At 33.3% G+C, this 14,949-nt stretch overlaps 1 protein-coding gene across 4 annotated transcripts in view; it reads left to right on the top strand.

The window, feature by feature from the left end:
- Window positions 1–14,949, top strand: part of LOC124414130 (ecotropic viral integration site 5 ortholog) — a 43,804-nt gene that overhangs the window by 9,946 nt on the left and 18,909 nt on the right. For 3 of the 4 annotated variants that reach the window (XR_006929924.1, XM_046895057.1, XM_046895058.1), the window contains exon 1: window positions 13,844–13,971. The exons of the other annotated variant lie outside the window; for it this stretch is intronic. Coding sequence is in view for 2 of the 3 variants with exons in the window: in XM_046895057.1 (XP_046751013.1) it covers window positions 13,907–13,971 (65 nt within the window). In the remaining variant the exon portion in view is untranslated. Of the gene's footprint in view, window positions 1–13,843; window positions 13,972–14,949 lie in introns of those variants that run through there. 4 annotated transcript variants of the gene reach the window in all.

The raw sequence follows: 14,949 nt of genomic DNA, 5'->3' as shown, positions 1-14,949 counted from the left end.
AAAATTTTTGCAATAATGGGTAGATTTAGGTTCATGTTTTTAGAAATAATCTTAACAATAAAAAAAAAATTGAGTTTTGTTGCTTTCAGATCTGCTGTGGGGCATAGTTGATAACTTGATCAATTATGGTTCAAATGACTTGAAAAAATTACCAAATGCAGTTCGAACTAGTAATAAAAGATCTTCAGAGTTTAGAAAATATCCATCAATTTTTCTCTGTTGAAAAAATTTCAGAAAACTACTTGCTTTTCTGCCTCTTAAGATAAGTTCCCGACTGAAGAAAGTGCTGACATTTCGCTGGCTAATGATTGCAGTATTTAATGCCTACCATAAAGCAGATATCTTATCATCTAATATCTATTACAATAATAAATGTGTACGCGGTTTCCTAGCAGCAGGAAATTACGTAGAAAATTGTTTACAATTCCTTTTACTTCAATTCAGCCGACTTTTACTTTTCAAGACAATTGAAATGAGTAGGTTTGCATAGTTAAATTTCAGTTTTCGAGGTACCAATAAATTTTCCCCGTGAAATGTTTGAACATTTGTTGATTGCTATTGTATTTCTATTTGTAACCTTCATATATCGCTTCATCGATTTTTGAGAGAATCAAGTTTTTTACGATTCTGTGAAGTTGGTAACGTTGACTTCACGGAAAATCAGGGAATAAATATTTATTACACAATTTGAGAGTAACTTTTTACAAGTTGATATTTTCAAAATATCAGCATGTTTCGTTCATCTTGGTTTCCTAGATTTCAGGCCATCCTAAAGTTACGAAGTAACGATTTTTCTGAGCATCCAGCGTTGTACTAACTCCACCCTAATTTTATTTTCTGAAAATCGTCAACAAAAATAACAACATAATAGCAGTCCTACCTTTACAGACCGAACAAACTCATTATTATTTAATATAGGAAGAAAAAAATGAGTCTGCTCGGTCGGTAAAGATGAGACTGCTGCGTGACCTTAACTCTTTTAAAACAGAACACTCGGGCCCATTCGACAGGTCTAGTCTAGCTATACCCGGATAGATTTGATCACGGAGGACGATTAGATTCTCATACAACAATCATTCGGTACAAAAAAGTTCCCGTCCGGTTCGTTGAATCACGCGCTCTATAGAGTTGCGTAACACGTGTTTATATCTATATATGTAGGTATTTACCTCTGTCCTCTACATTATATACCTGCTAGTATCAAAAACTTGCTTCTCGTCGAATGACACACCTCCGCAAATATTACTCATCGATCGGCGATCGACCCTGAGGCGATTGACTTAATCATCCTCATCCTCCACTTTCCAAAGTGTTGAAAAACTCTCTATCTTATGCAGCTCATTATATACAGGGTGGTCTTTTTTAATTGTCCAAGGGAGTTGGTTTCTGGATTGCGTCACTTTCCTGACGAAGGAAAGAGGGTAGAGGAACACATATTTTGATTATGACCGGCTGATAGTGGGTTTAAAGACGAATCTTTTAATATTGTCAAAAAAATTTACAAGTCTTCAGAAAAATTTCAGAATCTTTAATAAATTTGCTCAATTTTTAAAAAGTAAAATACTCGAAACACTTGCCATCGAAATGAGCCAATCCCCGTGGTTTGAAAAACTACGAATCGTGTTTTCCAGATGAATAAGCGTCCTCCATAGCTTCTTGAGCGTCAAAAGATAATTAAACTTTGGGGTCAATGCCTTGTTTCAGTAAAAAATGGTCTAGTATTTAACTTTTGGAAAATTTTGAAAAATTAAATTTAAGTTTTTAAAATTATCTTCAAACCTGCTACCAGCTGGCCATAGTCGAAATACGTGTTTCATATCTAAAACCACGATGTACTAAAAAAATCTCGAAAATGGCGCAATTCTATGAAACTTTTTCTTGCATCTCTTTTAATTTTCAAGATATTCGAAAAACGTTAAAAAAAAAGAAAAAAGACCACCCTGTATGACACATAATGGCTTTGAATGTTGAAAGATGAATTGTGATACCGCGTTTTATAAATCTCCGATAACGGCACTGCAGTAACACTAACGAGTCACAATAACGGCATTATATGGTGTCGATTGATAACAGATTCTAGGAATATATCGTGGCGTTCCGCAGTTACAGTGTGTTTGTAAAACATGAATTTTATACAAGCCTTGCTTGCTTTTGTACCATCCTGAATCAACGTTTCCATGACATCAATTTTTAGGTCCTACTATATGAAAAATTTGAAACATGGCACCAATTGACGTTCTTCAAACGTATCGCCGACGAAATGTTCTCTCAATATGCAAAGCTGAGCGGTAATTGGTTTCCACACAAAAAAAAAAAAAAAAAAATATTCAATGCCAGCGAATGTTCTGCCCACGCAAAATTGAAAATACAGTCGCCTCTCGATACGATCAAACTCCGTTCTCTGAGGCCATCGAAGAAGTTGGTTTCATGAAATTAGGCAGTAAATCGTTGGGCTTGTTCATTCGGTGATTTTATTTTCATGACTTCGCGATTCTGTCTAATTATTGCAAAAACCAGCGAGCTCATAGCGTAAGGAGCTCTTTAGTCTGATGATATTTATTTCAGTTTGAAATTGCGGGTAAATTTTAATGAGAGTGCGGACACTTACGACCGTCTGTTACTCATTACTACTTCTTTTCTCAAAGGACATTAGCTCCGGAAAAGAATCAAACAGGATTTGGCAGGCAGGTATGAAGAAATCTGAACGAGTATATAATATAGATGATGATAAAGTTGTTACTGCAGTCCGCGTGACCAGCTCCTCGTATAGCAAGGCGAAAGAACGATAGATAACGGGAAAATGTTATCGCCTCGTGTTCATGTGGCAGATCTACCTGAAGGCTGTTATAATGCGACGAGGTATGTTGTGTTTTATCGCACGATCGTATGCGCGATAAAGCAAAAACACTGTAGGAAAAAAGAGTGCATAGAGGGACTGATGTAGGTCCAGTTCCTCGTAGCAACTTCGCATGGAGCTTCCTTTGTCATCATTTCACCACCGTCAGCCACTTCATCTTCTGATTCACATGTTGCAAAAGCATATTGAAGTCATCAAAGTCTGATAACAAGTCACTACAGTGATTTCTACTTAATTTGTGATGATCACTTGCAAGAGTGCGAAATGGTTTCACGTCTGGCTAAAACAGAATTAAATCAATGTTCCGTGTACCAGTGATGAATGACTTGAGTAAACGAGTTATTCGTTTTTTTTCTACGTGAATCAAAATATGTACTTCATCATTGGTCGAGGATGGCGTTGCACACTGTTGTTTTACACGTGCACCTCGCTGACTTATGGTTGCAACACATGTTACTACTGAGGAAGAAGCGTGAACAACCGGATTTCCGACCATCATAGAAACAAACGGTTAGCAACGATGATTGGATACGTTCAATGGAAACGTTTGTCTGAAATGCATGTGCATGGAACACTCACGCTTCTGCATGGTGAACCCAACATCAGTAGTAACAGTTACTCATCGCTCATGACAAGAGAGTAGATTGAATTCGCAACAGAATTCATACAACATTGTGATGTTGAACACTATGGTTCAAGTAGGAAGAGGAACACGTCAGGGATGAGTAACGACTAGCTAACGTGCTAAATTAACCTGCTGCTGCAAATTAAACCTTCGACTGACTTGTGAAAAGAGATCCGTTGAAAAGTTTTACGAGACTTCCGGAACTTTTACTCATAATTTCATGTCCAATGTCCGGAATTTTTAATTTAGGATATACGAGATTGTTGGATCTTAATTGGTGCATCGATTAGCTGATGAATCCAGCGATCACTGTTCGGCTTTCACAAATTATTGGAGTATCATTTGGAACCGATCACAGACTTGTTTTTGGTTTTCGAATCACCATACGGTGTGGATATTGAAACAGGTTCTCTCGCAGCCTCTCGTTTCATTGATCATTGCTAATTGTGAATCGCTTCTGGCGTTTCTACGCCTTCCACTTTCAGACTTGCTCTTTAATTCCGTGGGACGTACAAATCACGGTGACCTAAATTCTTCGAAATCGTCTATCCGTAGCATGATCAACGAATAATTGAACGATGCTGAGTTACGTTTTAAACCAACGATTGATCAATTCTTCCGTCGACCAATTGACCCAGAAATTTAATCACGGAATTTACTCATCCATCCGTATGTACAGATCATTCAATTTTGGTTAACTCAACACGCAATTGTCACGCCCATTGCAATTCCGTCGCAGTCTGCAAATCAATGTAAGAGAACTCGAGCGATATCTATAATGTCTCTCTATCGCTTCTCGAGTCCATTATTGCAGAACCACAAGTGATTGGAACAGGGTTGATATAATGACCAATTAATAACGGCGGCTTCATTCTCTTCCAATCTCTTCGAACTTCGATTCAATGAGTACGTTTTTTGCCGAGAGACGCGTACTGATTTATCCGAAAAAATATCTACACTTTTCATGGCATCGTTGAATCATCGTTATGGAACTGAGTAGCCGGAACGGTTGGCAGAAAAGGCGGAACAGAAGCATTTCCGGTTAAACAATACCCTGGATTAATACAATCGTGAATAACATGCTTTGTTCAATTCACGCGCAAAAAAATTTGTTATTATTATTTTTCTATTCATACCTTATACATTCGTGGAAAAATAAAAAATTATCCCCCCCCAGCGTTTTTGGTTAAAAAACAAGGTCCAACTTTGAAACGCTGTAATTTTTAAGCTTTATTTTTTAGATTTAATCTACATAAGCATAATTTTTTTTCTCGAGTCATTGTTACTTGGATAAAAAATTGTTGGAGATTCTTTTTTTTTATATTGGATAACTTGGTGAGAGAAAATGGTAGACAAAATTTAACGTGAATGACTCAAAGATAGGATTTTTCGAGAAATAATGCGTGTAGATTGAATTTGGAAAATGGAACTTGGAGATAAGATTTTTAAGTGTACTTCAAAGTTGAACCTTTTTTTTTTTGAGTTTAATTACTACTACGAGTATATATATATTTGAAGACTGGAAATTCATGATTACCAGGCATAAAGTTCGGTAAAAAAAATTAGTGAAGTGAAGTTAAAAAATGCTAAATCAAATGAATTCAAGGTGAAAAGCGAAAGTACAAAAATCGATTTGAAGGTGAATTTTATTAAAAGAATCTTTTCTTTTATTCTTTTCAGTTTCAAAATCAGTATTTGAATACCAATTATTTTATCATTACAAAGTTTGGATGAAATATAAAAATTTACAGGAAAAATAAAAAAATTAACGTTTCCAGATTTCTTTTTTGTTTCCTCAGCTATACTGTCTTGTAATATTTCAAGATACTGAATTATGAAAAGTTGAAAAATTTTTTGAGGGAAGGGATGAGGGAAACAGTATTTAAAATATCAAATGAATATCATTTCCCTAGTTTAAAATGTTTAAATAAATAATGAAATTTAATTGTTCGGTATTAAAAAATTTGCACAATGTGACAATGAAATAGTTTTGAAATAGTTGTACTACTTTTTTTTACGACGATACGTGATATCGCATCATTGAATTTCACGTTGCTCAATCGTATGCGACGGGAACGTCGTCGTCGTCAGCGAAACGTTGACATTTTTAAGTTGTTTCAATTTCACCTATGTGGGCGGTTGAAGTACAGTCAAATACGGAAGTTTTAATTTACGCGTAACAATTATACGCTAATATTTCATCAAAAATGCAGAAGCTAATTTATAGATTATATATTTCAATTAACTCAATTTACTCGGACAGCTACTCAAGTTGGTTATAAAAATAATTTTTACCAGTTGCAATTATCAATCAATAATGTTTCGACTCAGTAGAGAATTGAAGAAATTTTTTGCGATAAAACTTGCGAAATAAACAGCCAAAGATTATTCATACTTATAATAATTCTATACACAATACGAATGTTTTTTTTTTAATAAATGAACACGATATCGACGTTGAGTACAAAAGGATTTTCAAGTGTATCAACAATTTTTCAGTCAATGTTTGAAAAGCCTGCGGTATAAAAGTTTTCGTCTTATCTCTGAATTATTTAAATAAATTCATCGGTTGGACAATTAATAATAATTTGGAACAACTCGCTGTAAAACTGATATTATAAAAACTATAAATTAATCTTGAACAAGTAGTTTTCAATGTAAAACCAGGTTTGTACCTGCTGGGTAAAAAAAAATTTTCCCACTTTCTTTGTATTAAAAATGACCGTTTTTATACTCCAACGATTTTTCACGTTTTTTTTCTTAAGAAGATAGTTTTTTTACGCTTAAATTAAGACATTTTTCGAAAACCACGATCGGATTTTAAACAGCGATTTTCGTTTCCGGTCAGAATAATTATCGTTGATTTTTTATTTTTTAGCTCAAGAATTAAGAAAATTAACAACTTTCTTCTGTATAATAAGCATGTTAGTAAACTTGTAACTACCGCCGAGTTACATCCTCTAATTTATAACTGTATGGTACCCACTCCGTTTCTCCATCACGAGCACTTCCGGTCGCCAGATAATTCGCTCTAAAAAAATGTGTTGGAATTCATCCACTCACAGCTTTTACGACAAAGTAGTTTTCTCACACAATATTTTTTTTTTTTTAATGTAACACGCGTTACGTTATTTCCATTATTTTTACGCCTTTTGAAAAATATGAAACTTGCCTATCGATGCAATCTAACTATTCCTATTTTTGACTACACAATTTCGAATTACTTGGAAGAAGAAGAAAAAAAAAAACCAAATGAAAAGAAAAAGAAACTTAAAATGCTGATCTAAATATCGAGCAACCGAATTGTGTTTGTCATTTATTTTATAATTTAATGTCTAGAACAGTGTTGGGCATTTTTTTAATTAATTATAGCCTAATTAATAATTACAAATGTAATTTGTAATTGAAAGAAAGAAAATTACTAATTACATTTTCAATTTGTAATTAGAAAATCTTCAGTATTCAGAAAGTTTCAAATTTCAATATTGAGAAAATTTCTATTCAGAAGAAACATCGATACTAATTTAATTTGTAATTTGTAATTAGAAGGAAAATCGATACTAATTTAATTCGTAATTTGTAATTAGAAGAAAAATCGTTACTAATTACATTCGTAATTTGTAATTAGAAGAAAAATCGATACTAATTACATTAGTAATTTATAATTAGAAGAATAAACGATACTAATTACATTTGTAATTTGTAATTAGAAAAAAAATTGATACTAAATACATTCGTAATTTGTAATCAGAAAAAAAATCGATAATAATTCAATTTGTAATTTGTAATCAGAAGAATAAACGATACTAATAACATTCGTAATTTGTAATTGAAATTTTTCCAATTACAAGGTGAAAATGTAATTAGTATTTTTTTCTCTTAATTACAAATTACCAATCCAATTAGTAATTTCAATGTAATTAATTACACAAAATAATTAGTGGTGCCTAACACTGGTCTAGAATATGATTCTTTCTAAGCTTAATTGCCCTGATAAACCTTACTCGAGTAAAATACGTATAATATGAATGAACTGCAAGCCAGCCGGATGAAATTTTTTTTTTTCACATCATTGCCTGCAGCTTCAGCAGTCGGTGGAAAGCGATTTCGCAGTGGATAACAGATGCTCGACGACTCTTGGTGCTTCTGACATGTGGGAAACGGTTACTGTGAACGCCAGAGCATTAGATACGATGACGTATAAGAGATAGGATGAAAAAACCGGAATTATCGGTTCTGGCCCGGTGCCACATATTCAGTATGCAATAATGCTTCGTATCACTCTGTAATCCTACTTTCGTTATACATTTTTTTCCACTTTCATCGATACTCGATTTACTATAGTTAACAAGTAATATTATAGGTATAGATACGAGGGTAGATATCATCCTTTTTCATGAGGATAATAATTTGAAAAAAAAAAAAGAATAAAATAACAACAACAAATTGTTCTCACATTTAAATAAATTGCTGACACTTTCACGTATTAATAGTTTTGTGTTGCAATTTTTGAAAATATGTTTTTGTTCTATTTTAAAAGGGAGTATTCTGGTGATTTTTCTAAGTGAGATAAAAAAGAAATGAAAAAAATATTTTTACCATTCGTTTTTTTTTTTTTTCACAAGACCTTTATTGATATTTCAAGAAGAACAAAAAAAAAAAAAAAAATTCATCAAAAACAAAAATACAAAATACAAAAAGTTACAGGGTGGTGAAGTGGGGGCTACAAAAAAAAAAAAAAAAAAAAACTCGAGTCCTGGCAGATTTGTTTTTTACTCTTGTAATGTTTCGAAATGAAAAATCCAAAGACATTATTTATTAGTAAAGACTTCTCTATAGTCCGGAGGACGGAAAGAGAAAAGGAATTAACTAGCTTTAAAACTAGTTTTTGTAGATTTTACATTTGATTGTAAAAAAAAAATACATATTTTCAAAAACATTTAAATGATTATTGTTACAGTCACAGTTTATTACGTATTTTATTATATGTAACAGTGTACCAACCAACGGTTAAATTCAATTTTGAAAAAATTATTCGTAGTATTATAGGTAAAAAAAAAAAAAAAAATGTTGAAAATGAATTCGTTCATAACGAAGAAACTTCTTACCGATTGCATTTCGGAACGGCCATTTTGAGTGCTGAATATTGCACGTAGACTTGGTTTTAACAGTTACCCACTTTCCCGTAACTCAGCGACAATTATGCAAAGGAGAGTTCGCATATAATATGCGCAATTAGTTCCGCCCGTAGTCTCCAATTGTTCGTCTATATTAGTTCGAACCATATGCATTAGTAGGTGTTCGTGATTTTCCAAAAGGTGTTGCGGCAAGTTCGTTTGAATTTAGTCTACCACGAAGAAAAAAAAATGTTCGTTAACTGAAATAATATTAGCAGATCGATTAGCAGTCCTGATCACGGAAGATAAAGTTTTTTTAAGTCATGAATATCAACTAACTCATGAGTTACACATTTTATATTAACAATAAGAAAAATCCTGACCCTATTTGACGAAACTTGTTTCTTCGGTAATTTATTAAACTATAAATTCACACTGTGAGAAAAATTTCATTTAATGTAGTGACTTCTACTTATAAATCTTCTGGTTAAAGCTATTACACAAAATTTATTTTCATTTTTTAACCAGAACTATTTACTTTTTGGTTATGTTGAAAAATTATAAAACAATGATTTTGCGACCAATTATTACACAAATTTTAACAACTACCCTTGCGGAAATCACAAATACTGAAATTTGTCTTGATTTTTCGACCTAGTGTACGAATACGATTTTGAAAAGTTTGAAGGAAGGTCAGAATGCGGAAGTTCAAAGTTAACGGAAAAAGCACGTGACCGACCTTGTCGAGATCTCTTGTGATAATTTTGGGCCTGATGAGAAAACTGGATAACGGTGTATCGGTAACGTCGCGCTGTGCTTTATCGACCGTCGGTAAAACAGAACGATACAGCAACCGAATATACCGTGATATTTACGCGAGATCGCTTCTTCATCAGTACACAATACACTTAAAATATAATACCGTGACTATACCAACATGAGAATACGTGATATGGATAAACAATGAAGTAGCCTTGAAGATATTGTCTAGAATTGCGACTAAGTAAATTGATTTCTATGCGGAACTTTTTTCTTTCATTCTTCGTTTACTCTTGATAACCGTTAAGTTGCTATCAACATCGTGGTTTCATAATTCGTTAACGAATTATTCTTTTAACCGCGCCCGTTGTTGTGTGCTGGTGAAACTTGAAACTTTCTCGAATAAATTTTACCGACGATATAAAACATTACTTCCGTTTTATTGTGCAGGATAAGATCAAGGCAACGCCCAATTTATTGTCTTCGGCTTAAAGGTGTTACAGGTTGGTCGTAGATCGAGACTTTTTATAAATTTTTTAAAAAGATAATCGCTCATTTAGTACTCATCAAATTATTTTATTCCTAATCTAAGAAAATGTCTCTAATGATACAAAAATAAAAAATACTGGAATTATGAAAAAAATTCTTAGATATCGACGTTTTATTTCAAATCGTTTGAAAATTGTTACAAATTTAGTAGATTTACACGATTTCACTCTAAAATCGGGCACTTTTTGAAACCCGTTTCACAAAAGACACTGAAACTGGTTTTTTTTTTTTTTTTTGCTTTTGTAGTCAATTTCAAAAACTCGGATGGCGATCGTCCATGGACAGCAGTTTCTAACTCCACTATTTCCGGCGGAAATGACTTGAAAAAATTACAAAGTGTACTTCAAAACATGAATAAAATATCCTCTAAGTTTAAACAAATTCTGATTATTCCTTCCGTGTTAAAAAAATTCACGAAAAACACCAAAATTTCAGTCTCCTAAACTGGTTTCCCCCCTTAAATGTCTAAACTTTCGTTCATAATTTCAGTATTTTCGATTTCTGTATCTTCAAAGAGACACTTGATACTCACTGCTCGACAATCTCGTTATAATATTAATAAAAAGTATGGAATTCCGGCCAACCAATTACCTCCTATATATATAGGACCTTCGAGTTTCTTGCGTTACGTCTGTAACTGAACATTCCTCAAACAGGAAACGACGAGGAAAAGAAAAAAGACTTGTCTTCTGTTCGATTCCCTTCTTTTTCCTCGTGGGATTGTGAATAATATATCCGCTACTAAATGTGCTTCTTGTAGACCGGAATTTGTTGCGTGAACAAATTCACTCTCATTACATATGCAGCATCGGGTCTTCTCCCAAAAGGTTCAAAGTTCACCGCCACTTTGTCTCTAGCCACTTTGACCTCTTACGTTTCACGTTATAACGTGACGGTGGATTTCGCAAACATTTTTCTGTATACTTAGATTTAATGAGAAAAGTTGGAAAAAATTATGCAACCCAGATCTTACAAATCGTGGCAGAAACAAATGGTCTGGATTTCATGGTTTCACGTTGGAAAAATGGCTGATCCTTGAAACTTTGTCTCGGGAATTTGGAAACCGAGGGTTTGATGGAAACTTGTCGTTAAGACCTCTTGAATGTTTAATGTGAAATCCTTTCTTACCCTTTTTGGCATTCCAGTTTTTGAACTCACTTTATTCACCGGAAAATTGTTCTGTTTTAACGGAATCTCTGGATTTTACACGGATATTATGTACATACCTTTGAAATTGATCTCGATAGCTAATTTTGCAATGCTTGAAAAAATGGAACGAAAAAACTAATCGACAAGTAAGTCGAGGGATTTATTTTTAAACGTGAATTTTTATAAACGCTTAGATATTTATTGTTTGAAATATTTTGATACAATTTTTTTGAAACTCTTGTTACTTAAGATTTAAAATTTTTTACATCTTACTGTATTTAACGTTTAAAAAAATCCTGAATATAATCTCACAGAATTTGAATCCTTTCGATTCATTCGATTATATCTAGAAATTTTAGTCCAGTAGTTGTGTTATCAAAATCTCTCAAGTGTAGAATTTTATTCTCGCGTGAATTTTCGTTGTGATGTCTCCCAAAACTTGTTTCAAATCGTTAAAAAATAATGGCTCTAAAACATGAGTCCATCATATCAAGTTTCGTGATTTGCAAAATTCAAATTGTTTATCGAAAAATACGATAAATTTAGGACTAAAATCGTGGCTTTGACTTTTCAATTAATTTTATCTCTATAAGCCTATAGTAGAATGGTCAATCTAAAAAGCCTTTTTTCTTCTTTCTGATCTGCAAGAATCAATCATGAATTAGAAAAATCATCGATCACAGGAGTTCAAATTTTAAACGAAACTGAATCTCAACGATATGAAAGTAGTAGATTTTCGGGAAATAAAAATGTTTAATATCAGCACAAAAAATAGGAATCTGCCTTATCGTTTATGCAATCGATTATCGATCTACAAAAATCAAAAGGAAAGTTTCGATTAATTCTTCATGCTCGCGTGTTTTGCTCTGCAAAATGTAAGAATCTTGTTATCAAACCAAGTCAACGTTTGTCTCTGCAATCCGAATCAACAATAAGACAATATAAAGTACTTAAGATCATGTAGTACGCCTACCCTTACCGACTGAGCATATCTCGAAAACCACACATTTCTTTACGATTTTCAGGATACGAGTAACTTTCCTGAACTCAGCCACAAAATCACGATTCACCGTCGAAACTTGAACTATTTCCGTTCGTTTGTTTATTCAATACAGGAAAAAAAATGGCGATTTTGAGCGGTCGGTAAAGGCGTGAGTAGTACAATTATAACCTCCCGAAAACCACACATTTTTTTGACGATTTTCGGAATATGAATATGTTTCTTGAATTCTGCTACAAAAGCACGATTCACCGTCGAAACTTTAACTATTTCCGTTTGTTTATTTATTCAATAAAGGAAGAAAATGTTGAGTTTGCTCGGTCGGTAACGACCTTCACACATTATAACCTCCCAAAAACCACACATTTTTTTCACGATTTTCGGAATATGAATACGTTTCCTGAATTCTGCTACAAAAGCACGATTCACCGTCGAAACTTGGACTATTTCCGTTCGTTTGTTTATTCAATAAAGGAAGAAAAATGTTGAGTTTGCTCGGTCGGTAACAACCTTCACAAATTATAACCTCAATAGAAAATTCCCGAAAATTGCAAATTCAGAACTTCATTTGTCACACAAATACCGTTCCAAAAATTGACTCCCGTCGTTGCCGACCTGGACGACGACGACGACACGACGGCGGAGGTCGCCGCGCAGAAGGTTCCGTCAACCCTGCGCCGACTTCATCGACCTCCAAACGAAACCGTCGAGCTCCAAACGCCGCTCCTCGTACGTCTGCGAGACCAGCGAGAGCCTAGATAACGCGGTACCGAAGCACAGTATTGTGTCCAACCTCGTCGACGGCATTGTCACGTCACGACGACCTCTCCGTCTGCCACACACCTGAGAAAAACACACACACACACACACGCACACAGCTTTGCATTTTGCATTTGCATATTCTTTTCGTGTCTGAATTGACGTCGGTGTGTTTATTTATTTATTTATTTATTTTATTTTATTTTATTTTTTTTTTGCTTGCTCCTTCATATTTTTGGCGGGAAATTTATCTCCAGTCAATTATGCACTGGGCAAAATAATTCAAATGATTACATTTTTTTTCACCGTTTTTTGATCGAAAATTTTTCAGGCATTTCTTTACGTGTTCGTTGATATATATATATATATATATTTTTTTTTCTTCCCTCTTTGTTCAACGATATTTTATCGATTAAACGAATTTCACTTGTCGGTTAATAATCATCCTTCGATATATTTTACATTTTGTTTTTACTATTTATGTTTTCTTTCGTTTTCTGGAACTTACTTTAACACTGCTCGACGACCCGTTGCTAGCCAGTCTACAGGATCTTTCAAAAGTTGCAATTTTTTTTTTTAACGAAATCCAATAAATAAATAAATTAATAAAATATAAAGAGAGGAAGAATATCATTCAAGTTTGAGATCAGAAATCACTTTATCATGTTATTTCTCATATGTCGCAAGCAGTGTTGACGTTTCTCTCGTCATCGTACATTATTCTAGCACCGTCTGCTGCGCTGAGTGATTATACAATACATATATTTATACATAAATACATAGTGTGATTAGCGTGATTGAAAATGAGGGAAAAGATTAATGTTACAAAGGCGGAAACACCGTAAACTCGGAAATATCGTCCGTGCTTTTATTGTTGTAAAAAGAAATTCAAATCGGCGGGGAATGACGAAAGAAAAGAAAAACTTTATCGTCGGGAAATTTCTACGTTTTTGTATCGGCGTTTAATGTTGAAATAATAATAACAATAATAATAATAATAATAATATATTTACGTCACGGTGTGTTAATTATATGTAATACGTTAAATATATTGAAATCGAAAATTTAAACAAACTGAAAGCTTTGGCTGAATGGTTCTACTCGGTCTTTTGGCCCCGGCGGCGGCGAGGTGGACGCGAGGAAAAGCAACCAAGAGGTAATCACGTATTATAGGTGGTATATACAGTGATTGAAATCCTCCCTAGCTTGTAATAATAATAATACTTTCGTGATATCCTTCCATCATCAGCCAGTGAACGACGTTATTTCGCGGGACGGGTAAAAATCAATTTTACTCATTTCGTACTTCGTACTTGTGTCTATATAGATTTACATTTCACACTCCTTCGCTCTGTTGTTGCATCTTCTTCTGGTAACAATCGTCCCAGCATTTTTAGCCTAGGCAGGGTGACCACACACCTGAAAAATCTGAAAATGTCAGGGAATTTGAAATGGGTTAACAAAAAAAAAAAAAAAAAAAACTGAAAATATCAGTTTCTTATCATCGGAATTGGGATTGATTTTTTTTTTTTTTTCTTTGCTTTGCTTTTAAGGTATAAAGTTCACTTTTTTACATCGAGAAAACAAATCGGCTTAAACTGAGTTTTTTTTTTTATACATTTTATATTTTTTGTTCCAATTCGAATTGAATTTCAACCGAATATAGAATTGATAACCTGAACGATTTAGGTTTTAGGAACTTACTAGAATTGGGAAAGTTCAAATCAGTTTTCCCAGAAATTTGTGGCTACCCTGATAGGAATATAATTTAAAAAATCATTATTGAAGGAAATGAATATGAGCAGGTACGATAATTTTTCTAAATTTTTATGAGAAAAAAATATACATATATATATATATATAATTATAATAATATATTGAGAAGGAACAAAACAGTTTTTTCTGTTTTATTATCGAGGTTTATTTTTGTTTTATTCAAGAGCAAATTGAATTCTCAAGGTTAAAACCATCACTAGTTTAAATTTACATTTATAATGCCCGAAAGTTTTTTGTTAAACATTCTATAATGATAGATATGTACAACCTGTGGTATAATTTGTGATGAAAATTTTTTCATTTTTTTTTTTTAAATAAAAATTTCAAAATGGTTTTTTAAACAAATTATTGAAAGTTT

The sequence above is a fragment of the Diprion similis genome, chromosome 13 (assembly GCF_021155765.1).
Source record: "Diprion similis isolate iyDipSimi1 chromosome 13, iyDipSimi1.1, whole genome shotgun sequence".
Taxonomy (NCBI): domain Eukaryota; kingdom Metazoa; phylum Arthropoda; class Insecta; order Hymenoptera; family Diprionidae; genus Diprion; species Diprion similis.
Note: the sequence above shows the minus strand (reverse complement) of the source record. Positions and strands in the feature narration are given on the sequence as shown.